This window comes from Ambystoma mexicanum, chromosome 3q, assembly GCF_040938575.1.
Source record: "Ambystoma mexicanum isolate Mex_15411 chromosome 3q, UKY_AmexF1_1, whole genome shotgun sequence".
Lineage (NCBI taxonomy): Eukaryota > Metazoa > Chordata > Amphibia > Caudata > Ambystomatidae > Ambystoma > Ambystoma mexicanum.
In genome coordinates, this window is record NC_090926.1 from 85,726,512 (window position 1) to 85,753,377 (window position 26,866).

A 26,866-nucleotide genomic window follows, 5' to 3' on the forward strand; every position below is an offset into this window, starting at 1 on the left:
ACAGAAATAGGAGGCCTGATAGTAGCGAGTCTACAAGCAAAGGCTAAAGTGAAAGGTAATCATGCACTTTATATAGCCTCAATGGACCTCTCCATGGCATTTGATAAAGTAGATAGAGTGACGCTATGGAGAACTCTAGACAACCTGGGAATGGATAAAGGTCTATTACAATTAATAATTATGTTATACTCTGATACGGTATTGAGAGTGCGCTTAAGTAACAGGGGCACACTATCAGAACAAATAAAAGCAAATAATGGCCTAAGACAGGGATGTAGGCTAGCAGCAACACTATTCAACCTCTATGTATCGTAGATAGGAAAAACTTTGGATGTAAGTGGCTTGGTCTCACCAAAGATAGGTAAGGCCACTATAAAGTGGATAGCATATGCAAACGACTTTCTTTTATTTGATGGCACGAAAGTAGGCTTACAGAGGATGATGAACGCACTTGTAAACTTTATAAAAGAAAGGAAACTATTGCTAAATCCAAACAAAACGGTAATCTTCCACACTGGTGTGAAATCATTAAAACAAGACTCTCTGGTAATGTTTTGTAATGGCGTAAAAATAAGAAATCATTCTGTTCTTAGATACTTAGGATATACCTATACAGCTAAATGCACACTTAGTTACATGATAAAGGAGCTTAAAAGGAAGGCTGTATGTATTGCTAATTAAATGATGGTAATTGAAAAAAAATATGGCAAGTTCACATTAAGCGCATGTATCCTTTTTTATCGAACCAAAGCCATCCCAAGACTGACTTATGGCCTAGAACTCTGTTCAAATAAGTTGATACCCCATTTGAAAACAGTTAAAGCCTGTATATGGCACAGAGTCTTAAGACATCTACCAAAATGTCTACCAATAGAAGCAATAAGATACGAATTGGGTCTAATGTCATTGAAAAGTATTGTATATCGGAAAAAGCTGTTATTATTACGTAAATGTATCATTGATAAAAATAATACCATGTATCAATGCTTAGGAAACAATCTAGAGGGAGTTTTCATGAAAGAATTAAAAGAAATATGTGATACGAAATTACGGGATTTAGGTCTTACAAATGAGACTTTACTAACAAATCCCCGGAAGGTAAACGAATGAATTAAAGCCTATGACTGGCTAGAGAATAACGTGGTGATACTAAATTCTACACTATATCATCAAGTGATTTCCTTCTGGAAATGGTACGCAGTTCCAGAAGGAAATACCCCGCTAGATCTTTCCGCAACTGAACAATGAGATTCAGATTCAATGTTATGAACACATATGAAATACAGAGTATCAGGGCGATTAACGATGTGACTCTTAAAACTTGCAGACATTGTAATATATTAGGAACGAAAGAAACTCTAATATATCTGTTACTGATATGTCCTAGTTTATTGAAACAAAGAATAGAATATTTTTCCAAGTTTGTTAATGATACTTCGAATGTTAACAGGGAAAATGTATGGCATGAGATGATGCATGGAAACTCAACGATACTGAAAATACGCATTAGTGAATTTCTGAGAATAGTATGTGATGTTTCTTGAGATCTGAAATTTAATCCAGACTATCATAAAAAGCTGAGTATTGATGGACATTACTGTAAATGTTGTCATCTTAATAAGTTTTACAAGCATAAGAAAGACAATATGAAATGTTTAAATGACCAAAGTTTTAATTCTGAAAGTTTTTAGTAATTTTTTATGTCATGAAAGTATATTTAATGTTCATTTTGTATTGATTTAAAAATGGTGTCTTAGAAATTAGTCAATGATGGATTCTTAAGGAAAAAAGTGTATATAATGTTGGCAATAATGATTGAAAAATTGTGTTTTAAAATATGATAATGATTGGTTCTTAAGAAAAAAAAAATTGTAAAGGTTTGTAAAAAAACCAAAAACAATAAAGATAATAATAATAAACATTAAAGATGGAGAAATGTGTACCTGTGGTGCTCATATTGCAAGCAGTCTTTTATCTGAACGAAAACATCTTGCCTCCCATAACACTCAGCATATAGTTTAGGGTAATGAGTGTTCTATCCAGATTGCCCCGTGCTGTAATCAGCCAATTCCCAAATCATTGTTGCAGGTCGGTTACAGTGCATCTGTTTCAAAGAAGTCCAGAGAGATTGAGAGAGCGGATATGTGTGTGTGTGAGTGTGTGTGTGTGTGTGAGTGTGAGAAAGAGAGAGAGAGAGAGAGAGACCAGGAGAAAAAATGAAATGGTACCTGCCTGCAAGAGGGCAGGAGTAGACGTGCAGGGAGGACACCAGGTTGTTCTGCCTTGTATGGTATATTCCCCTCACCGCCCAGACTAACCGGTTCCCCACTAAGATATCATATCACCATAGACTGCACACGCAGCTAAAGCAGGTGCAGCCTAGAGCACCATTATTGGCACTCCTGCCAAAGAACACTCACTGGGCTATGGCTAGGCTCTCCTCTTTGGGCTCATTACCCTCCCCACATCAGCGGCTAAACTGCCCAAAGCAATGTAGTCTATCAGAAAGGTGGCTGCTCCCTTTGGATAACATGCTCCTCCAAGTGCTTCCAACCAACCCATTGAAGGAGAAGAGCACCCACGTCCTGGGTACGTCCGACCCACACCCATTAACACCTCAGGTTTGGCATCAGCCTGAGCTATCCTACTACACCCCCCGCCCCCCACACCCAACCTTTTCTTACAGAGCCACATAACGCATGGCCAACAAACATGGTAGAAGGGCACTTTATAAGACAACTTTACATCACAAAATAGTAAGTTGTCATGACTCCAGACCTCAATTCTAACCTCTGTCTATTGTTGATAGTTGTGTTGCGGGTCTTTGCTGAAAGTGCCCTTTTCAATATATCTCCTTCCTGTTGGAAGGATGAACACACTTAAGATACGGGATTATCACAGTTCTTCGGGTGGGATTGGAACATCAGACTTCACAACCTATCATTCTATAATGCTTCCAGAATATCCAGCCGGTACACCAGTGTAACAAAAGAATTAGCGTGCTCTAGAACTCCCAAAAAACTGTATATTTTGCAGAAAGCCCAATGGAAATACTGGTGTGTTATTGGAATAAATAATGTCTTCCACTGGTGCCTGACTGGAAAGCAATTGAAATCCCTGTCTCAGTCACGTTTTGGTAAGAAGATGAATGCCCAACTGGTGAAAGGAGCCAGTCCTCAAATACTTGTACTCTAAGAATCAGCACGCGTCAGGAGGGAACCAGTGTGGCAGGCCTGGCTCTCACCATTATTCAGCCACACTTCAATTTGCGGAATAATCAGACCAGTGAACCATTAGCGTGTTCTACTTTAACATAGCATTGTTGCCATTCTAGACAGGGTTGGGATATAGAAACACAGGCACCCAACTCTGCAGTCGACGGTGCGAGTGTTGCAGACCAGCAACAAACCGCTGGCCCGTATGGCAGTGTAGATGCGTGTTCTACATTCTCCATCGTTCTTGCTAACTGCCGCTCTTCATGATGACATTCCTTCTTACACTGTCATTTCTCTTTCTATACTGTGCTTTCCCCTCTTTCTTTCTCTGTCTCTTGGCTTTCCCTCTATTTTCTCTCATCTCTCTTCTCTCTTGCCCCTTTCTCGACAATTGTCTCTTGCAAGGTGCTCAACATGAATTTGCCATGTTTCTTGCTTACTATACATTAACCACAGGTTTAGTTGCTGGTACAATATTGCCTCCCTGCCCACAATGATATTACCTCAGTGCGAAGTAGTAGAGCAGTGCTGGGCAGCACCTCCCATGACAGTGCTCCTACTAATGAATCCCCCAATACTACAGGTGAGGTTCTTTTGCAGCAGGAACAATGACATTTCTGTTGGCTTCACCAGTCCTGGCTTCTAGCATCACCAAAAGTGATCTGTGGGAGAGTGGCTTCAGCAGGGGAAGCAGGTTTAAGGGGAGTGGAGGTCAAAGAGACTGGTGATTGGTTCAAATAGGATGGAGGTGCCACCTGCAAGCAGGGGGAGCTCTGGAAACTGTGTAGCCTGGCCCCTGCTGCTGTGATTAGCCAGGATAAGTGGGTGCATATATTAATATGCATGTACTCTCTTTCGGTTGGTCCACCCTCGGGTAAGGTGAGACTTGGGAAAGGTGGGGTAGCAGGAGTTAGCTCATAGTTCTCATTGCAATGAAGGATCCAGGCGAAACAGGGATAAAGGTACATAGTTCAGAGGTTATGCTGGCCATAGAACCTGAACTTCTTATCACAATTATGACACTGCTCCCACTTAATATTTTCACATGCTTCTTATGATCGGATATTAGCCTTTATCCTGTCTCTCTACTTTCTCTTTTGAGTGGGAAAGTCAAGCCGCATTCCAGTACTTAGGTGTAATGGCGCCCCCTTTCCCCTGACAATACACTGCTCAATGTAAATACTTTAAGCTAGGACTAATAACCAAGGTGGTCACGTTCCAAACAGCTTAAATCCGGGTCCAGCATTGTCTGATGTATTCGTTCTTTCTTTTCCCTGCAGAACATGTCCGCCTAAAGCTTGACACCACCGGCGTGTACACGTCCCTAGGGGTGAACGAGAGGCTCTTCCTATGCAGTGCGAATGAACTTGGCAGTTTGGTGAGCAAACATTTCTCTTTCTTGTGAACACAGTTTTCGACCACACTACTGTTTACGGAAGTGGAAAACTACAAGGCCAGTCCTATGGATCACTTACACTCTATAGGCATTTAGTGTGTGAGTGCCATATTCTGTTGGGTAATAATAATCTAATGGATGAAAAATATTGATAGATAAGTGTAATTGGTTTCTTTTAATGCAGTGATGAGTTACGTAACATTTTACAGATTCAAAAAGAGCCAATCTATTCTTAAAGGGATGCTCGGGCCATGTTTTAATCCTGCCCCCTTGCTAGCTGATGTGTTTTGCTAATGGCATATTTTACTATTCCCTGCATATTTATTTCTGATAAGCACTGCTTGTTATTGAAAAGTAAATCGTTCGATTTAATAGGTAGCTCTTTCATTGAAAAGGATCTTATCAATTGTTTATTCCAAAGTAAAAAAAATGCAAGATCTCAGAATTCACATTTATAATAACAGTACAATAAAGTTTTAATAATTGTCCAAGTATGTTAAAAAAAGACGGTATTGTAAGAACGTTGTTTGCTTGCACAATGGAAATACTTTTCATATACCTCTGTTAATTCCTAAACTATACAGGAATGTCGGTGGGTTTTAGCCGTCTAGTAACGCACTAGCTGATTTCCGTCCATCACTGTGCCCTAGAAAATCAATCGCCATTCCTGGCTCAGCGGATAACTTGTACCACAAAAGACATTTAATGAAATCAATGTAGGCAGGGAGAGCCACCATTTTTATGTCTGAAAGTCTTTTCAAAACGTTCTGTTGGTACTAATGTACACCTTGACAATATACAAAGACGTTGTCATCACTAAACCCACCATACCTTTCACGAATTGCCCACCAGGAATCATCTACTCAATCTGTCCAGGGCGGCATAAAGCCAACAAACTAAATTATTATCGTGTAGCGTTCATTTTCTGAAACATAATACCATTTTGGGATTCTTCATTTGGGAATGACTCTTGGCATTTGCTTAATGCATCCATTCGGGGTGGTTAATGACCCTCCAGAAGAGCGCTATTAAAACCTAGAAGACAGCTGTAAATCTGTCTCACCTAGTAGGCTGTGGTTGTTTCCATTTGATAATGGGTGTTTTGAGTCAATCAGGACACCGATGCTTAGGGTATTGTCTTTAGGGAATACATATATTGTTGCGCTCGCGCCTATTAGTGGCGCAGAGATTCCTCCTTCATCAATCCGTCGGATAGTGGTGGTGGACACTAGCACTTTTTGCACATTGCACTTTTTCATATTCTATGTGCATGCATATTTTGACGTTTTGATAAAATGAAATTGTATTTGTATGTGTCAATTTGTAGTATGTGCTGTCAACTAACTATTAGCCAGCTATGGCAGCTTTATAAAATGATATAATGGTTGAATTGTGAATTGTTATTTCGTAAATTGAATTCTCGTTCAAAACATTTTTTGGGGTAGCAATGAACATTTCAGAACATTTGATAACATTGATAAGATGGTACCCTTTGGCTATGGTTCCAGACTGCCTGGATAGCTATCTCAAATGTCAAAGTGCCCATGACCAGGTGACCATAAAACTCCTGAACTCAAGTTATCTAACATCGTACTGATGTACATACACTTCTCCAGACCAACTTTAATTACCAAAATGACTGGCCAATGTATAACTGGCCCAGAGTTACTGTGATGAAAAACCAAGCCACCCGCTAGTAAAACATCCCAAGTTTAGTTTTTTCTTTACATTTTAGGAGCAAAATGGATTCTTCAAGATCTGCCCAAGAATGTTACTTTGCCTAAAAAGTCTTGTCACGGATTTCAAACCTGATGGAACATCTCTCCCATGGGATGCATAACTGGATCAGTGACATCTAGTATGCATATATGTGGACTCTCTGCTGGGCGCAAAGTAATAATGAAAAAGAGAAGCCATTAGGCAAGGTGACCACATTTCAATAATAAGGTTAACTGCAGCAGAACACGTATGTGAATGCAACATTGGATACGCGTGTGCATGTGCTTTCCATTGTCATCAGGAAAATGTAGGAACGGGGGTTAATGTTAGAAAGTTGTCAAAAGACAACCGGGACCATATCAGAATACAAATATAAAAAGAGATTAGGAAAAGAGAGTATAATATGTATTCTAACCAATGGCCTAAAACTGTGCGTAAGCAGAATGTCTTTTTTATTCAAAATGGAATTTATTCCATGTCAAAACTCCATTGACATTACTAAATATTGCGTCCGGTTTGGGGGCTAGCACTACCACCTCACAGTTTGGCTGACCCATGCTCATAACTACAAAGCAGCACATTGCCACATGATGATTCTATGGTATGGATAGAATACAATTACATTCAATCTTGTTTTTATCATTCAAAGGTGCTAAAATGTGTCTCTCTAGGTTTGGAGGTGTGGTGGTGTATTATTGAGAGTCCTGTCTAACAATTAGCTCAAGGAACTGAAGCCAACTCTAATCATCCCAACTTACAAGGGACACTTGTTAGAAAGAATTGAACACCTCATCAGTACAGGATAGAATTGTGAAAGATTGGGATGGCCCACGACAGACCGTCTGTGCTGTGAGAAGGTCAGTCAAGGGGTTGGTGTGCCCCTCTCAGCCTGGGTTGGGAGGCCTACCAGGAAGGAATCCAGAGCCAATCTCACCCGAGAGGGTGGCAGTGGCAATTAGAGGGGCCCCAATGCCTGTCTTCTCTCCGTGTGCCAGTCTGTTCAAGTGCAGTACCAATTTGCATTACCTCAAGCCTCTGAATCCATGTGCTGGCCAAGCCTTCTCATTTTCTTCTAGAGAAAGACCTGACATGGGAGAGGAGAACCCACAAGACAGAGAATCATTATCACCCCACACAAAGCATATTCAAAACCTTGCTGGAGATGGGGAGCTAGCGGGATGAGAGCCACAGGCTCTTCTCTCTCCTCAGACTGTTTGGCAGAATCCTGTGCAGTGCCCTTAGGGACCACTACACACACAATTAAGACTACAAGTGGTAATACAAGTTCACCTTTGGTACAAACATGTACTACTATGTTAAAGTAGTAGCAGTAGTGGCGCAGCCAGGCTTATCTCAAGAGTATATGAGCAGTAGCAGAGATTACACAAAGGGACCACAATTACCGTGAATCAAGCAAACACTGACTCAAGGTTTCAGGTAAAAAATATAAGTACATGTATTTTTAAACCATCTGTTATAAAACACAACACTTCTATAAATTGAAAACCACACGTAAAATACACTACACACAACCAATTCACTTGGTACAGTATAACTCAAGGTAAGTACCCTATGTTTTAACGGACCGGTGTTGTGGAACAAAAGACGTTACTGGGAATACATATGCGATCACTTTTTGACAGTAATGACAGTCCGGTCTTACTAAAGATACGCGTATCCGCGGCAAGAAATGTTACCGGGGCAAAAACACACTTAGCACCCGAGTTAACCAGAGAGAGTTGGGGGCAAAAATCATAGGCAATACTTTTGTCAGGGCAGACAGAATCAGAGAACACTCGTTGACAGAAATACAAGAGTCAATAGGCCAGAGCCAATGTCAAATGGAACCGGGTTCCTGTTGTCGAGGATCACACAGTCGGACAGTTCAAGATTCAACGTTGCCAGGAGTACTTAGAGATTGTCAACAGAGGAAGCAAAAGTTATAAGAAGGAGTGAAGACAAGGGCAAGCCTTGGAGGAGGAGAAAAGGGATTCAACCTAGCTCCTCGAAGCAGAACACAGTACCTTATTCAAGGAAGAAGCTGGTGCCACAGCAGTTGTTCCTGGTAGTTTCCTGCAGACCCATGGTTCCTGGTGCTTCGGTCGTGGTGACGAGAAGGAGGACGTCTGGAGGGGTCTGACCTACGCAGGGATGAAGCCAGCAGCAGCGACAGCGAATAAAAGGTGCGCTCCTTTAAAACAGGAGAGGCTCTTCAGATGGCTATCCGGACCACCACATCAGATTGCACTGATTTCAACCATGAAGAGGATCATCTGGCTGTGGAAGATGAGCTGGTTGACCCCACCAGGCTCAAGGGAAGAAGATTCGGGCTGGATCTTCTCTGGTCGTCGAAGGGTAGGTGGCTCAGGACTGCAGCAGCCGTCTTCTTCTCCGCTTCTCTTTGGTTCCTTGTAGTTCCAGTGGCGACTCTGACTTCCAGCCCAAGAGTCCTGCCTTTTATGCGAAAATCCCCCATTCACACAGCCTGGCTGTCAATCACGCAGCAGGGGGGTTGTCCAACCCGGACAACCACCTTAGCTAATCATGGCAAAGTGTGAATTGGGTTTCCTAGGATACCCTGTGCAGGGGGTACCTACACCCCTCCCTCACATTCAGCTCACCTAGACACCCAGCCACCTAGAGGAGGGCTTCTTGGTAGAAGCCAGCCAAAAGACAGCGAACAAAGAAGGCAAACCTGGTTTGCCGCGCAAAGTAAAGCACAAGAAGGACTTTAACAAAAAGAAATGGCGAATAAAGCCGACCGGAGCCAAAAGAAAGAGTATGTTGTCAAGCGGGTTTATGTTCGAGGCTAATATAATAGCCTAAAACAGTACCACTTTTATATAGTATAAACGCGGTAGAAAAGTTAGGGTAGATACCACTGCCACCATCCAAGTCTAAATGAAAAAGAGCCAAACAGGGCTCTAGGAGGTACAGATAAAAATGGCTAAGAAGTAACCCTTTCCGAATCTCCATGTAAGATGGGGTGTACTGGATCTGTGGTTAAATGACTATGTAAAGTTAATGGTGACTTTACCCTTTTCTGGGGGACAGTAGTCAGCCCCAGAAATGGAGTCAGTGGGAAGTCTAAAAGACAACCCTGTGTGAATGCACGGAAGGTGATGTGTAACACACAAAAGAAGGGGGCTACTGAAGTGGTATACTCCAGAGTCCACAATCACAAAAACAGATGAAATACACATGGCAAAACATGGGTAAGAGTGGGGGAAAAGCTCACACTCTTACCAAGTGAACAAAATAAACTCCAGAAATCCAGCAAAGCTGCTGGGGGACTCACTAGGTAAGGGAAATTAGCCATTGATTGATAATTCTCCCTAACACAGACGTTTTATGCAAGCTTCGTACAGACAGTGCCACAAGAAGGGAAGCAACAGAAGGATGAGCCAGAGATCCTACATGGCTGGTTCTGATGCTGCATACTGCATGGAAATCTCAGTACATACAATAGTGAGTCTTGTGGGGCTCCCCTAGACCACCAGGGACTTGAAACAAAACATCCCCAAATAAAGACTGGACTTACTTTTAGGGCAGCCAGGCCAGAGCTCCCAACCCCTAAAATGAACTGGGACACTGTGCAAGCTGAACCGCAATTGTTGTTTCACTGCGGCCTCCATGTGCAGAAAGGGAGTCGGGGCAGGGCTAAGGCATTATATGAAAATATTGTAAAATGTGCCACCTCTCACGGGGGAGACAGGGCAAGATTGGACGGACACATCCGATGAACCAGAGGATAGGGAGGGGGGTTAAAAGAAACCCCAGGAAGTAGTGGCAAACCAAGAGATTAGTTGGAGGAAGGACATTACATTGGAGTGGAGTGTGGAGCCGATTTTTTGGAACAGGTGAGGAATTGGTTAGTGAGTAAACGTGGTAGTGCATTGTGAGTGTACATGAAAGTCTGGTGAGTGGATTTAGGAAGAGTGTAGGGAGTGAATGTGAAGTGCTTGTGTGAGTGGAAAGAGGGTGTTTGAGTAGTATTGTGGATGAGGGGGTAGTAGAGTGGAGAAGGGGTAGCAGTGTCGAGGAGGAAGTAATAGTATAGAGGAGGGTGTAGTAGTGTGGAAGAGAGAGTAGTAGTATGGGAGAGGGAATAGTAGAGAATTGAAGGCAGTAGTGACATAAAAGGGTGGAGGGATGGCTTAGAGAGGAAGAAAGAAACATCAAAGGGACGTAAGAGGAAGACATGAAGAGAAGAAGAGAAGGCAGGTGCAGTTGGAGGGAGGAGAGTCATAAGTGGAGAACATCAGAAAGTGAGAAGGAGTGGAGTACGGGTGTGTGTTATAGGAGGAGATGGAATTGGCAGAGTGTTAAAAAGACATAACCACTATAATTTTTAGATGACTGGACAGCGAGTCTAGGAACTCCCCTACAGAGGTTAGACAGATGAGGCTTTTGCCTTTAGCTTTTCACCGCTACTATAAGTTTGAATCTAGACATTAGCAGTCAATATTCTGTATATACGTGCCTGGTAAGAAAGGACCCCTGGGCTAGGGGCATTCGAGACACAATAGAAATGGATGGCCTTAAGGCCTGGAGCAATCTTCTAATAAAAACTCTTGACTTGTCTTTAGACTCTGCTTATGTCTTGAGCCATCTGTGGCAGTGCCTGTAGAGCACAGGGTGATGAAGACATCAGCCGTTTCATTTAGAGGAAACATCACATACCTAGAATTAGAGCACACTGGGAATTCTGAGGAAAAGATTACCTCCAATTTCGGTTATTCCAGCATTCTATGTGTCTGCCACTCAGGAACTCCCTGTGGTTTGTATAAAAGGAGGATGACAACCCAGTTGCAAGTTTTCCTTAATGAATCCTAAAGGGGACTTGAAATCTACACCAACACACGACCAATAGAGCCATGAAAACATTGTTTATCATTTCACCCCTAAGAGTTTCCTTGTCATCCAGCAGGGGTTTAAATGCCTACATATGGAGACCGTGTCCATATTGTTCACGGGTGCACTGTTCACAGGTACATAAGTGTTCACACATGCCACAGCCTGAGCGTGGGTGAACTAACAGAACACTCACCCTTGAGGAAGTAAGCATCAAAGTGTGCTTGGTACAAAATCCATCAATATTGTTCTGAGTTTATTTTATTAGTTCAACATTAAACAAAGGAACTTAAACAAGAGTATATTTTTACCCTGAATCTTAATGTAGGGCTATTCAAAAAGTTATTTCCCGAAATACAACTGTACACCACTGATGCTCTCCTTTAACATGTATTTATAACATATAAAAATGTTCTCTTTACTGTATGTTCTTCCTAAAAGAAATTAGGCACTACCATAAAAACATCAACCTAAAACATATACATAACTATATACATACATGTACAATTGTGTTCCACATTACAAAAAATAAACAATGATACTACCTGGCATCCACATTATACACTAATAGAGAAGGTAGTATTAGTCAGCAAGACAGACAATGTAATCAATACAAGTGAGAGAAAGAAAAGACAAAACTAGATTAGTACATTTTTATATAAATATAGCCTGATCAGTACACCCTCATTGGTCCAATGTATTGATTTAACACGCTTTAGATATTCATCACAATGCCTTGTTTTTGGGGGAGTAGCCAAGTAACCATAGTCTAGTAGAAGAGACCTGTAAATTGTAGGTCTTCTTGAAATTAGCTCTTGCATGGTCCTCAAAGTTAGACCCTGCACTAGTTTGAACCATCCTTTTGTCTGGTCAATTAACCTCCTCAGTCTGCATAACAGGAGCATCACTAAACATGTACAGAGCTATGCAATAGGTACTTTAAACATGGAACACAAAGTTCATACAGGGCACAGTTTGGGTAACTGGCTGAGTCCATAGAATACCATCAGTAGGCAGAATTAAAATACTTCCTCAGTTTGATTCATCATAGGCAGCCAATGCTGGTATGGAGCTTGTACTCTAGAAGTGCATCATGAGCGGAAAGTTTCATATATATGTGCAGTTCAATAGTGATTGCTTCAGCAGTTTCTTGGTCCAATTAATGTAGCTCTAATACGTTGGTTCTGTTCTGATAAATACTGATAACATATAAAAGTGACTTACAGTGCACATTTGTCAATCAAAATAGTAAATTAAGATCTTTTTCAATAATATGTTTAATTGCATTGCAGATGAAATGACATATGTCTGCACAACCTTTCCTGATCTTCAGAATTCTAACCATGTATAACCCATTTGAGATCTTCAAATTCACAAGAACAGCATGACTGAGCTTGGCGGGTCTAGTTTGCTTAGCATATGCAGTCTGAAATTGTAAATTGTTACTTCCTCTTGCCAGTCATTTTGTTTTTCCTATGTTTTTTTAAAAGTTGTCCTTCATGTGCCTGGATGATAAAGTTGTGTGCTTGCTGCCTGGTAGCCTTTTCATTTCGATGTGTTCGTAGGTTTTCTTGGAAAAGGTATAGTTTGTTGCCCTTTTTTGCTGTTGAGATAGTGGAAACAATGGACTGAACCCATTCTTCAAAAAAGCATACAGATCCGGTCTGTGTGTGTAATAAAACCTGGCTACCAACTTTAGCACGCACACTTGATCCTAAATTCACCTTCTTAATTAGTAGCCAATCGTGTATTTTGAAATATCCTGCATGCTCTTCTTTCCAACCAACTGGCATCTCATATTGTTGTGTTAATGTATAAAAGAGAGTGGGATTGTTTTTGTCTACGGAGAAATTGCCATATTATATCATTATCTGGCATCAAGAAGGACACCAGCACCACCATGGCCAGAACCAATGCCCCACCTGAGCCCAGCCTGTCTACTAGCTCAGAACAAAAGTCGAAAGTGTGCTAGTACATCATACAGAATAAACAGCAACTTAATCTAGATACTTGCTCTTTCTGCCTGAAAGCAGTGGGATGAGGGAAGGGAGGGACCAACTTGAGGGCCACACTTATGCGCTCCCGTATGTGGCAGCACTATGTACAGGCACGGACTGCATTCAAAGATATGCGGTGTGTCATTCCCCATACCATTAGACAATCACTATACCGCCACCAATGTGCAGAATTCCCCCTGAAAATACTGCAGCTGTGTTAGTGCTTGCAAGTTGAAGTTGACACTAATCTCCAACACCTTTAACTCATCGGCACATATCGGTGATCTCACATTACATCAGTCCAGTGTTGGAGAAGCTATCTCAGCATGGCTAAAAATATCGCAAGTTTGATAACAAACAGTACCTGCTTGATGCTAACTTGGATATGTTTTTAAGATATCGCCAGCCCTACTCTTTTGGGGAAGACCTTGATTAAAGCAGTTTATGGGAGCAGGCAATCACTGTCGGAAGTTCCTGCCTGACATTTTTTCTGTTGCAGAGCAGTACCAGAGTTGTACAATGAGGTTACGCCGAAAGTAATTCAGGCAGTCAATGGGGTAATAAAAAGGTCCACTTTGCTATGGTAATGTGGACCAGTTGGCAGAACATTGCTTATATAACCATCACAGTAAAATGGGTCAATTTACTTTTTATAAAATCCAAGAAGGGTCCCATAGCATTTCGGGGAAGTAGTAGTTGTATGCGTGTCAGCATCAGGCAATGTTGTGCATGTAAGTATTTCAGAGCAGAAGCCACAGGGCAGTTGAAATCTGGGAGAAGGTGGAGGAAATGTGGGCAGGCAGAGCGACTGAGGCCTAGTGGCTTGCACATTGGCTTTGTTGCAATAGACAATAGATCACATGTCATTGCTGCCGTACAAATTGGCAAGACAATTCACATTCCCTGCTTTGCATATGCCCATCACCTTATGGTCACACACTAAATTAGCAATTGTGAGCCTGTGAAAGAAATGGTTGCTGTTCCCAGAATGTCAGATCCCATTCCAGCCAGGCATACATTGCCAAAAAGGTACTGTGCCCAGTGTGCCACAAGTTGGGACTGCACAACATGAAGATTTCAGTGGGTTCAGTGACTATCTAGTGGAATTCTATTTAGCACGTGTTGAACAGGCCATGTGTGCATTACCATCAGAGATTGCTGCAACGGTCGCAGCATAGCTCCAGATGGGGCATTTTGTACAATGCCAGTGGTATCTGCTGTCTAATCTCTGCTCCGTTCTAGGACCTTTCAAAGAGGCCACCAAGCAGTACAGTTGTCACAGCGCATCCCTAGTGTACGTGCTTGACCTCAGTCTAACCAACGTGGTGAGGGTCTTTGATTTGGATTGGGATACAGATGAGCAACATCGAGCTCAGTGCTGCTCCTGATCTGTGGCTGCTACTTCGGCCACCCTCCCCTCCCACCATAAGATACTCCTTGCTACTCATCCTATTTTACTCCTTGTACTGTGTGGACTTATCCCAAGCAAAGGGCTAAGAGCAAAGGGCAATCTCCTAGCCTTTACTCTCAGCCTCGTTGGTCTCTTTGCCTCTTCGCCTGTGAGCTTTCATAAAACCTCCTCTCTTGCTCCAGCTGGCAATACCTAAAATCCACCTTATACATTGCAATCTACCCCTGACTACTACTGAACTAAAATGCATTCTCTCTTCTTCATCCTCCTCACCCTTCTATTCTCTCCTTAAGCTCTTGACAATTATGCTACATCCCCCACCTTTCTTATCCCTGTCACACAACTTGCCACTCTGACTACAGCATCTCCATACTACACCCCCTCTAACAAACAATGCCAGCCAACAGACCGATTCACTCCTATCACCTACCAACCCTGTCTCTCCTACTCTGAAAATAAACTCCTCTATTCCTCTGTAAGCGGTTTTGTCTTTGGGGCTATTACCTGATTTGGCGGTATTTTACTACTGCAGTATTTTGGAGGTATCTTGATAGTAAACTGGCCTTACCTCATTCTGGGTGGTAATTTAATATTGCCCAATTCTGGCATCTTATTTGTGTGGTAATTTTAGAGGTATCTTATTTTGTGGTAATTTTAGTGGTATCTTATTTTGTGTTCATTTTAGAAGACAAACCTTCCCTCTTTATGAATATGATACACTTCAGGCTGACTGTGGACTACCCCCAGGCTTAGTACATTTTTAGAGACCCCAGTAAGATCATAAATAATGTCACTTTTTGCATCTAGCTCATGTCACTGGTTTATTTACACCAGGGACCAATGCTCCTGTGAGAGCACTCTGCTCCCCCTTTTAGCATGCAGGGTGAAGCACACTCATACACACACAAACCATCTACCTGCGTCGGTAATGCCCCCGCCGTGAGGGTTCTATTGCTATTAGTACCCCGGCCCGCATTATTTGCGTGACCGGGGCACTAAAAGCATTTTTTTCTGTCCCGAAACCAAGAAAATGGCTGCCGCCATCGAAAGGGAAAACGGAGTCCGTTTTCCCTTTCCATGGTGGCCATCGGGAGCGGACGCGCTGGGAACACAAGTGTTCCCAGCGCGTCCGCTCCCGAAAAAGGATCAAAAATAAGGTAAGTGGGGTTGGGAGGGCGGGAGTGGGACGGGGAAAAACGTACCTGCGTCCCCGGCGGGGGAAGCCCCCAGCCGTGTAGAGGGATGGCCCCGCTCCGAGTCTCCATCAGGACCAAAAAGGTAAGTTGGTGGGGGCAGGTGGGAGGGAGGGAAGGGAATTTAAAAAAAAAAAAGTACCCAAGTCCCCGGCGGGGGGGCGAAGGCAGCCTCTCAGCCGCGGGAGGCTCGGAGTGGGGATGGCCCCGCTTCGAGCCTCCTCATTGGCTGAGGGGTTGCCATGCCCCCCCGCTGGGGACAAAGGCTGTGGAATCCCGACGGAGGGATTCCCGGCTGGGTAGGGACCTGGCGAGAGGCAATCAGATTGTCTCTTACCTGGTATTGATAGGTAATAATTCTCCCATGACAGCCCCAATTTTGGCTAATTGATCTGCTTTATCATTTCCCTCCTTATCCTCTCCTGGTGTCTTTAAATGTCCACAAATCTTCCTCCAGTGTATTATCAAACCACTTTCTGATACTAATGTACCTATAGCTTGAATCATTTCCCCATGTTTGAGAGGCTTTTTATTATATGTGAGCATACCCTTTGCTTTCCAGCCAGGTAAATACTCTACAAAGCTATTTCCGGCATAATCAGAATCAGTTACTAGGACAATCTCTTTGAATTTGTTTTCAATTGCGGTAGCAACTGCCTTATAAATGGCAGCTAACTCTGCTATTTGGCTACTCCTGGCACCAATGACCTGAAGGCAAGGGTCTGTAGCCTCATTGTGAAGCAGAGGAGGGAGTGCGCTGCCACCGGAAGAGGCATGGAGCACCCCCTCCACCTCATGTGCTGGGAGGAGATGGCTAGCAGCATGCTGCACATGTAGGGTGTTGAGGGGATATGGAGAGCAGAGGCTGGAGCAAGAACCCAAGATGATGGCATAAGCACAAAACTGCATGTACATGTACATGTGCATATAGTCCCCAATTGCTTGCATCCTCCAGCGTAGATGCACAGAATGGCCATGGGAAACGGGTTGACACATACCAGGAACACCAAATGCTGTCTAAACGAACAGGTGGACAGGGTGATTCCGTGCATACAATACAACACACCCTTTGTATAAACCTTTGTATTCCATTTATTTTTTTATCCATGCTGTTGTCAATGTTACACATTCATAATTTTCAAACAGTTACTTTTCTCCACATTCACATAGAGTGTAACATTCATAGACATAGTAACACAGGTGTATATAACATGCATTACATGTATATTTGTTTGTGAATTAAAAAACAGGACTGTAATATATTGTATTTCTTCAGCCTAACTTTTCTAATAGGGGTGGCTAAATCTATATTCGTAATTGTGTGGACTAGTGTGGTAGTGTATTTGTGGCACTACTCATGTTCTGGATCTGGTGACATACAGGTGTTTCGGCCTCAGGAGCAGATGTAATGTGCTTTGCTTTGGGCGTCCTTCATCAGGATGAGGGGGGTCATTTGAGGTTCTTCTTGGAGGGTTATGTGTTCTTTAAAACTTTGATTGTGCATATGACTTCAAGCATGTCTGTTGAGGAGGATCTGTACGTTATCCTGTGGCAATATTACATATCTGTACTCTAGAAAAGAAGATAGAAACTCCCATCTGCAAGATCTAGGGAGTGGTTGTGCGGTCCTCTCCACGTGCAGGGTCATTACCGAACTGGGGCCGTGTTGGATCTATTTGGCATACTGCAGCATTCAGGCCTCCACAGGATGGGTTGTATACACAGAATCACCCTGTCCATTTGTGTGTTTAGACAGTATCTTGAATCCTGGAATGGACAGGGAATAGCCAGGTGCCCTTCTTTTTGATATAGGAACAGCAAATGGCCTGTGAGCGCACACACACATGCCAGGGGATGCAGGTAAATATACCAATACACATGTACTTGGAATGTGCATATATGCACATGGACACATGGGAAGTACCCATGTGTGCCAAGAACGTCCATGTCGGTAAGTGATGCCCCACCACACCTACAACATAAACCCAGCTTGCAGGCCAATGGGCAATGTGCAAATGCATGCACTGTGTACACACTCAGGCACCACCACCACCACATACATGCAGGAGCACCCAACAGAGCAATAGCACCCATGCGATCGACATGAAATTTGGAGGTCTGGGGGACACGCAATGTCGCATGAGTGTACTGCAAGCCCAGAGACATGTCTGCTAGATGATTAACAGCATGTTATTACATTTCCAGCAGGAACACCATCCACAGAAAGTGAAGATACCAAACCCCCGACAGCAGCCACATCAACTGCCCCCACCCTTGTACAGGCCAAACCACTCACCAGCAGCAGCAAGCGGCAGGGCAGGGCACCACCAGCACCACCTCCACCTCCAGCACCACCACCTACCACTGCCATGGAAAAACCATCAAGCCCTGAAGTGGACACAATCCCCATGCCAGCAGTCGGTGCCCCCCCATTCAGCCAGGAAACTCCCAGTGTAATGCCACAGCTATTGCCTATAGTGGCACACACTTTGACAACCACAGCAGTGGTACACAGACCCCAGGGAGCCAGCACACCACCATCCCTATTGAGTGGATTGCAGACCATGGAACATCGCTACAGGGCCCATGTCCCTACCACTGAAGAGTAAGAAGAGGAGTATGAGGGTGATATTGCACCATGCTTCTGCCCGACCCAGCCACAAAGCCCACACAGCCCACCAGCACTGCCTGACACCAACATGCGCACAATACCTTTGAGGCCGGATGGCATTGAGGGGCAGCAGGTAGACATCCACTCACTTGCGGGTTAGAAGCTGCAAGAAATGCAGGTGATGCGGGACTGCCTGCAGGGGTGCACCTGTAGGATTGCCTGCTCACTCACCCATGCCACTGCAGCAATGGTAACACTGCAGCTGAGGGTGCGTGAGCACACTGATTCTTCCTCGGCCTCTGCAGAGTTGCTGACCCAGGCCATTCAGCTAACCCTACATACAGCCAGGCACAGAGGTCCGAGCCATCCACTTATGTTGCCCCCACCGAGGGCTCCCTACCAATCACCCCAAAGTGCAGTTCACAGCGCCACCTCAACTCCAAGGACAGGAGGACCCCAAGGCCATGAGGGCCAGGAAATGACATTTGGACACATGGGTATACTGGGGGTGGGTATTTTGGGGGGGGGTGATTCTTTGGGTGGGTGTTTTGGGGAGGGTGTGTTGGGGGTGGGTGTTTTGGAGAGGGTGTGGTGTTAGAGGGGGGTGTTTTGGGGAGGGTACTTTTGATGGTGGGTGTTCTGGGAGGGTTGATGCTGTCGTGGGGATGTTGTTTAAACCTTTCACATTGCATGCTACACAGATTAAATATTCCCTTGAAGCAACGTGGGACATTCCTTATTGAGTGCAAGTGTTTAATGAGTTCAGAAAATATTTACTTCATAAAGGTGCAAGGGGAGTGCAATTTGGTGGCTTCATCTGAATACGTTGTCAATAATATCCTGGTGAGCCAGTCAGGCGAGCCTGGTCTATACATGCTCAGTTTGTGCATGTTTTGCACCTGCAGCCACTGTGTCATGCTCCTCAGGGGGTGGCATGTCCACATCAGGTGGCAGGGGAATGTTGCGCCAGAGGCATATATTGTGCAAGATAGCACATTCCAGCACTATCTGGCCCACCTTATCCAGCCTGTACATAAGCACACGCCCAGTCCAGTGTAAACATCAGAAGTGGGCCTTCCACAGGTGTGCTAAATTGACACCCTAGTGAGGCTATGGGCCTGGTTGCATGCCACCAACTGTGCTGTAAAGGGAGTCCTCGGAGGAGACATTAGCCACAGAAGCTGTGGGTATCCAATCACCTGCAAAAAGGGATAGACGTAGATGTAGATAATGGTGATCTGTGTAAGCATTGCCTATAAAATCAGCATCTCATTTGACAGTCTATGCATGTAGTAGGATGTGTGATGTTGCATTCCGGTACCTGTAGTCCATTGTGTGGTGCTGCCCTGTTGGGAAGCATAGCTTGGCCATTCACTGATGAATTGTGGGTCATGTCCTATTCCTGTGGGTTGTTGCCTGTCATGTGTTGGGTGTGCATATGGGTGCTGCATGTATGGGGCATTGTTAGGGCATGCAATCGCTATGGGTGTGTTCCCCCTCCCCATTGCATGTCACCTGTACAGCAACGTTAGTGTGACGATACATGTACTCACCCCATATCCAGGTCCATTGGCCTCTATGCCCCTCAATCTACACTGGCAGCATGCTGTTCCACACGACTATGGCATCATAGGTTGATGCTGGGAACCAGGCACAGCATTGGGTGATCATGAGGTTGGAATCACAGGTGACCTGGACATTTAGTGAATGGAACTGCTTGCGGTTCCTGTATGCTTCCTAGGCTGTGGTGCCACAAGTGCTATGTGCATGCAATTGTGGGATGCCACCACATTGGACATTCAAGCATTTGTGCCAGAGTGGTGGGAAGTCCAATGTACTGTCCCACATGGTGCAGTGCGTCCAGCACTGACCCCACACTCTGGAGAATGCTCGCTCACTGTGTGTTGGGATGTTCCTGTGCCAAGGAAGTGCATGTCCAACACCCGCTTTGCCAGTGGTGGTATGGCTGTCCTGATGTCGCTCCTGTTCCCTGTCTTCCGGATCAAGTTGAGACATGCAATATTCTTTCTGTCAAGGCGGTACAAGGTGACGATTTGCATGTCAGTGAGGGTCCATGGTGTGGCCCTTACACAGAGTATCAGTGCATGGCTTGTGTGGTGTCTCCTCCTCCTCCTCCTCCTCTCCATTGCCTCTTGTTCCCTTTAGTGGTCCTCCAGTCCCTGCAGCTCCATGTAGGCCTGAAGTAGCTCCATGTCAATACTGACTGTGATCAGTGGCAGTGTGGATGGTGGTGTAGGAAAGTGTGTTTGGGGAAGGTGGGCGCTTTTGTGCTCTTCCAGGGTGAATTGGGTGCACTTGGGTGAATTGGGTGCACATGTAGCCTCATTTCCCACACCTGTATGCATTTATCGCCTGCTTTCAGATGTAGGTATCTCTGCCTTGCTTTTTTCGGTATCACTGGAAAATATCAGCTGGTATTACCAACAAATTAAATCTCGTGATATGCCGGTAATACCATTGTGCCGTTATTACTGGTGCAGGTTTCCAGACTATTCAGTATTTTAATTGCCAATATTACCAGCTGAGGTATTTACGGATGAGTTGAACAGTACAGTAAAAGTGCTTGTAAACAGTATTACCGGCACTTTTACCATATACCGGCCAAATCGTAATGAGGCGCAATGTCTTCTCTACACGCAATCCACAAAGGAATGTATTTTGCGTTCTCCACATGTGAAATTGTACTGTCCATTTCATAATGTTGTACTCCCCTACTACTGACAAGATTCGTAAAATAGAATCAGATGAAGGAAATAGAAGGGAAGGTTATGACTAACAAATATGCTGAGGCTCTATGTAAATATTGTGGTAATAATGTGGTAATATTGGCCAGCATTCTCAGAATCTGGTTACACCTGGTCCTCAGAGCAGCTTTGCGTGTTTATATTATGTCAATTTCCATATATTTTAGGAAGAGAATTGTCAATTAAAACAGCTGAAATTGTTCTCTTTCCATGCACAGGTACCGCATCCTGACCAACAGGGACCAAACGTGGGCACTTCCGATATCTTGGACTTCATCAGCTCCAAGGATTTATCCATCCAGTTGTCAGATTATGACTGGAATCTATTTAACAGTATCCACCAGGTAGGAGGATATGGCTCACAGAGTGTTGTGTAAGAAATGAATGCCAGTTTTGACATGTTAAAAATGTACCTTAGCACTTAAAAGGCATCCACCTTGACATGACCAGAACCAGCACACAATACTCCTGATGCGCTGCAGAAGCACACTGGCATGCCATGACTTTAATGCAAACATAAAACTCTAAGTTTCCTTAATGTTTTAGAGGCTTGTAAAACTATGATAAACTATAAAAATGTGGGTAGTTATGAGGTAGTGGAAGAACCCACACTATTCTCATGTTGGTAGGTCTCAGCCCTGTTGAAAGGGTGCTCTCCCCGTCTACCACAGTGCTATTAAAATAGGATTTAAGAACAGAAAGGTGGTGGCACAAATGGTAATGACATTCCATCGTATGACATCAACACCTCTCCCACGATTTGTCAATCACTAGAAGTATCCAAAAGCCACTCTAAACAACTTTAGACCATTTGTTGCTGTGTCACTTGAAATGGAAAATGAATACATCGTAGGAATTGGTGTGTTTGATATGGGTAGTAGTCTTGCCAGAGTCTTCCTCAAGGGAGTGCTGGTTCATTTTAATGAATATCAATTGTTCAGCATGGTGCACTATGAGGATTCTCTTGCAGTAAGTTACAATAACTTTGGTAGCACTAAGAACTCATCCAGACTCTACACTGCTGCTGGAGATGCCTATACATTACATGGCAACTCTCAAACGTTGTGCTAGCCAGACAGAGTGCTTACAGAACCAGCGCTATTGTGGAAATTCATCTCTTCCTTTGGGGGGCTATCCATCAAGTGCATAAGCATCCACCATCTGAGCTGCTGAAGGTTCATTGTAGGTCCTTCAAGGCCCGTCCATGTTGTTGATTATTGATTGTGTGAGGATCTACCTCCAGCCTGTCAATATAATCAGCAGTGTTCACAAATGAGTGCTTCATGTGGTGTTGTCAACAAGCAAAATGTGCCCCTGATGAAGACAAAGACAAAGTTATTGAGATCTTTATTGGTGTGTTTTTGGGCAGTGGAGTGGTTGCATTTTCTTCCTGACTCTGTTCTTCACACAGTTTGATTTCCACTTGCTGCATACCTGCATCTTTGCACACTGTAACAATGTCTCATTCTACTGGGTTCTGCAAGGTCTCATGCAGCTGAAAACCAGACACTCTAAAATTGAAACATGGGTTGAGAAATTATGACAGGAGTTATTCAGTGTTGAATTGCACTGCAGCTTTATGCGGATCCCCCAAAAAGGTTGAGAGTGCATCCCTCATCAGCTGTGCTGGATCCACCTTGTCGGTCAAATCAAGGGCCCGTATCATGCCAGATAGGTTACGTTCTAGCAGATACACATCAATGGGATTGCCTCCCGCACTGGTCCCTGGTCCTGCTAACATGCTTGGCGGCCTCCTTAAATGGCTACTGCACACAACAGACATCAGTGGCCACACTCTTGGCATAATGAAAGCCCCATCTACAGTTATGCTCTCATGGGACTTTTGCAATAATCAGGGATGAAATTGCATTGTTCACTTAGTTGAGCTAACATATGCAAAGTTACATTCCAGTGGTTGGAAGTTGTTGTCTTTAAGTTGTGCTTTGGCTACTAATGCTGTTGCTGAAATTGGTGCAGAACATTTCTTGCACTGCACGACCAGAAAAAGTATAAGCTGGTTTTATGAGCTACACATGTCTTTCTTTCATGAGCTGGCGACTGCTGATGAATCATGTCACGTGCAAAACAGTGAGCATGCTGTGCTTTGCCAGTTTGTAGGGCAGCCGATATACGACCTATTGTCAGAAGCAACAAAGCCCAGCTGTAGTTTCTCAGTCGTAGCCATTATGTCACCATTTCTCCAACTTTCTTCCCTATGTCAAGTACCCTGTGGACTGTTTCTTCAAATCCTTCTATATACCAAGTGGCCTGGTAGGAACTGCATTCACTTGCTTCCCCGTGGAGTACTTTGGAATCGGGACCCCTCTCTTAGCTGGCTGGGGAAGGGAAGAGTGTACATTTTCATTAGACCTCTGATTTGTTTCAATGCGCCAACACCTCAATTAATATATACTCTCCCAAAGGGATCTCACTGCTTGAAGCAGAACGATGCTGGCACAGCACCAATTATTTGTTGGGTGGCTACAGGCTGGGGATGGTACTGTGACTGGCTGGTGGTGGTATGGCTGCACTTGCATCTTGTGTGTTCACCGAGCCCTGTTCATGGAGCTGTATCATATGGGCCTGTAGGGCCAGAGTAACATAAATGAGTGTGCTCATGGTTGCTGGGAGCACATTTGACCAAGACAGGCCTTAAAGTACCCGTCTTGGTGAAATGCCTATAAGAAAATAAAAAAGCATGGTGGCAGTGGTGGTAGTGGCACTGGCTGTTTGCCTTCCACATGCTCATGTTTTGTCCTTTCAGCTTGTACAGGTTGGGTTTGAAAGAGACTGCCCACAAGTTTTGGCGTAGCTTTGTCTTTTCCTCCTATCTCTGTAACTGTGGAATTATCCTCCTTCTCGTCCTCTGTATCATGTTTTTTCCAGTGTCATGTGTTGCAGTCTGGACTCAAATGGGTTTTACTGTGTATATATCTAACCATCATTATTCCCAGAATTACTGGATGTGTGTGCTCATCCGTTGATTCAATCAGCGCCTCTATCTCTTGTGCCCAGCCCATTGACAGTGCACTAAATCTCTTCCTCTGACTTCAATACCTAGGCATGTTCAATTATTTCTTGTGCTGTGCAGCCCACTGCTAAATGCAGCACTGATGTCTTCAATTTACCAAGCACAATTGTGGCGTCCCTGGTACACACTGCAGCTAGAGCGGCGTATTTATAACACACGCTAGCCGCCTTCTTCTCCCTACATCTGCCATGTTTAGGTGTTCCATATATGTTGGCTCTTAAGTTTATTTCTCCTCCCACTGAGTAGAAATGTCACGTGTATATATCACACAAGATGGTCACTGGCATTCCCCCTTCTTAGGACTAGTGGACACTGGATAATGGCATATGTGATGCACACTCGACAACGACGTCCGAATGTACTCTCCTGCCACCAAACAATTCTAACAATGTGTTTTCAAAATTACATTTTTGTCACACATTTTCAAATTGCTATTTTCTGTGCCTGTCACAAAACGTTGGCACGCTTTCTACAACAACTGAAAGTACTCACCAGCCTCCAAACAACTACAAGAATGCATTTTCGTAATTACTATTTTATCTCATCACAAAAAGATGTCCCTCAGTTACAGCCACAGAATGTAATCTCTGGCAAATGGAATGGCTTATGTACAGACTTTGAATAAGGTTCTCCAGTGGCTGTACAACTACACCCTGAGACTCGGATTCTGGGAATCCATGCATTGTCATCTTCAAAGGGCTGGCCTGCTGCCATCACTGGGGTAGTGCAGCAATGCTGTTGCACACGCCTGCTGCTTTCAGCGGGAGATGGGCATGGCATTCATGGAATGTGCTGCAACTTAAGTGGTCTTTTATCGCTCCCCGTCATTACTTATGTTGTCCTCACTGCACAGACATTCAGTGTAAGAAAAGGGGATGGTAGTTAGTGGGATAGTTGAGAGGCAGATATGAAGCCTGTGGATTTGACTGCCACAGGTAAGAAGTACTGTGTTCCTTTGTGCCATTCCGCGCTAAGACATTTGGAAGTATGTTATCCATAGGAAAGAACCCCCTTCCTACCTGCACTGAGCTTCTACAGTCAGACCTACATTATTCCTACCTAATTTACACCCAGCCCCATCTTGGAATAATAATAATCCACCCCCCTGCAGCACCACGGCCAAATATATACCTAAATTCACAGCAGGTATACCTACTACTTGTCCCAACACTAGACTAAGAACTAGGCTTCATACTCACTATAGCCGCACCCCCAAACACAATCTTAAGACCACTATTAAACCCCTAGAGAACCCAAAGACCAGAATCTAACTCACAAAAGACTTCATGGTAATCCAAAAAAAACTACAGCTAACAAAAACCCCTGCCTCGCTGTTTTTTCATTTGTGTATGTAATTTTCCCTCCATGTGTCAACCCCCAAACTTTCTGCTGCTGTTTAGACATACCTGACTGACTTTGCCAGAGAAGCACAGCCTTCAGCTGTACTCCTCTGGGCTTTCGCTCACTTTTTATGGGGAAACTGACATGCCCTTAAGACAGTCAGCACTGGGAGATTTTGTTCCCCTTAGTCCTTTTCCTCATGTTGCAACTTTGTTGCAACATATAGCAAGTGTGCAATGTATCTTACTATACAGCACACTTGGGTCTCTAGTCATTTCCAAAGGCCCTAGATACTCTCGCTGGAGTTTGTATGAACTGTGCAGATGTGTCATGGACAGGACTGGTGGCAGCTATCGTTTCACATTATTTTTAACCCTTTCGTGCCATGTTAACCGCATTAACCGCGTTTGGCACAAATAGGTGGCCCGGCTCCAAAATTGCCATGCCACAAGGTTCTTTGTCATGTCCTTTGGCCATCTTACCCCTTCACCTTCCCCAGGTCGAGTCGACCCAGGCCAGCCTTATTTGGTCATGCATTTTCCTGCGAATCCCAATGCTTTTGCGGGCTTCTGCATGCCTTGTGTGTGTGCCTCCAGGATGTGGGCTGGGATGTCTGGTCCCAATACACATCCTGGGTGCAAGAGAGTCTGGAGTGTCCTGAATGCCTGAGACCACCGTGTTTGTGAGCAGATCTCCCATTGGGTCCTCTCCGTTTTGGCACGAAGGCAACTTTGGATAAGAGGAGGCTGGAAACACCACTACCAGGTCAATCTCCTGAGTTCTCACTGAACAACGGATAGGATCCAAGTATCCTGCAACTACGAAGCTGAGTCGAGGAACCGTTGGTGACCAGCTGGCAGGTTTGGCACCCTGAGCCCGCTGTTGTCTCGTGGGACACCTCTGCATCTGGTCGTCCTAGAAGGTCTGCGAAGACGCTTCGAACCATTGGAATACTGAAACCATCTATTCTCGGCACCTTCGCCAACACCTGCAAGTAAGCCTTCTCAGAAGTGTCCCTGGGCCAACCAATGGGCTGACCAGCTGACGCAGGACCTTTGCTCTGTCCCCGCCATCATTTTGAGGAGGCCCTAGAAACTTGGTATACTGCTAGCTCTGTGTCCACAGCACACTCACACCGAATTTCATACACTTGGAATTCCCAGGTCTGAAGTGAGAGGAGTGTGCCCAGACCGGAGTAAACGCGGTTACTGTGTTGCCCTGCTGCGGCAACGTCCTTTGCATGTCCCTTGCATTTGTGACCCTGAGCCCCTGAAGCCTGCTGCAGTGAAACTGGGGTGATTCATCCACCTGGAGTGCAGAAATCGCCACTGTC

General features: G+C 44.3%; 1 protein-coding gene across 1 annotated transcript in view; it reads left to right on the forward strand.

The window, feature by feature from the left end:
- Window positions 1-26,866, forward strand: part of RAPGEF3 (Rap guanine nucleotide exchange factor 3) — a 764,587-nt gene that overhangs the window by 519,939 nt on the left and 217,782 nt on the right. The window contains exons 19-20 of the mRNA XM_069653198.1: window positions 4,496-4,593; window positions 21,380-21,505. Coding sequence (XP_069509299.1) covers window positions 4,496-4,593; window positions 21,380-21,505 — 224 coding nt within the window. The remainder of the gene's footprint in view (window positions 1-4,495; window positions 4,594-21,379; window positions 21,506-26,866) is intronic.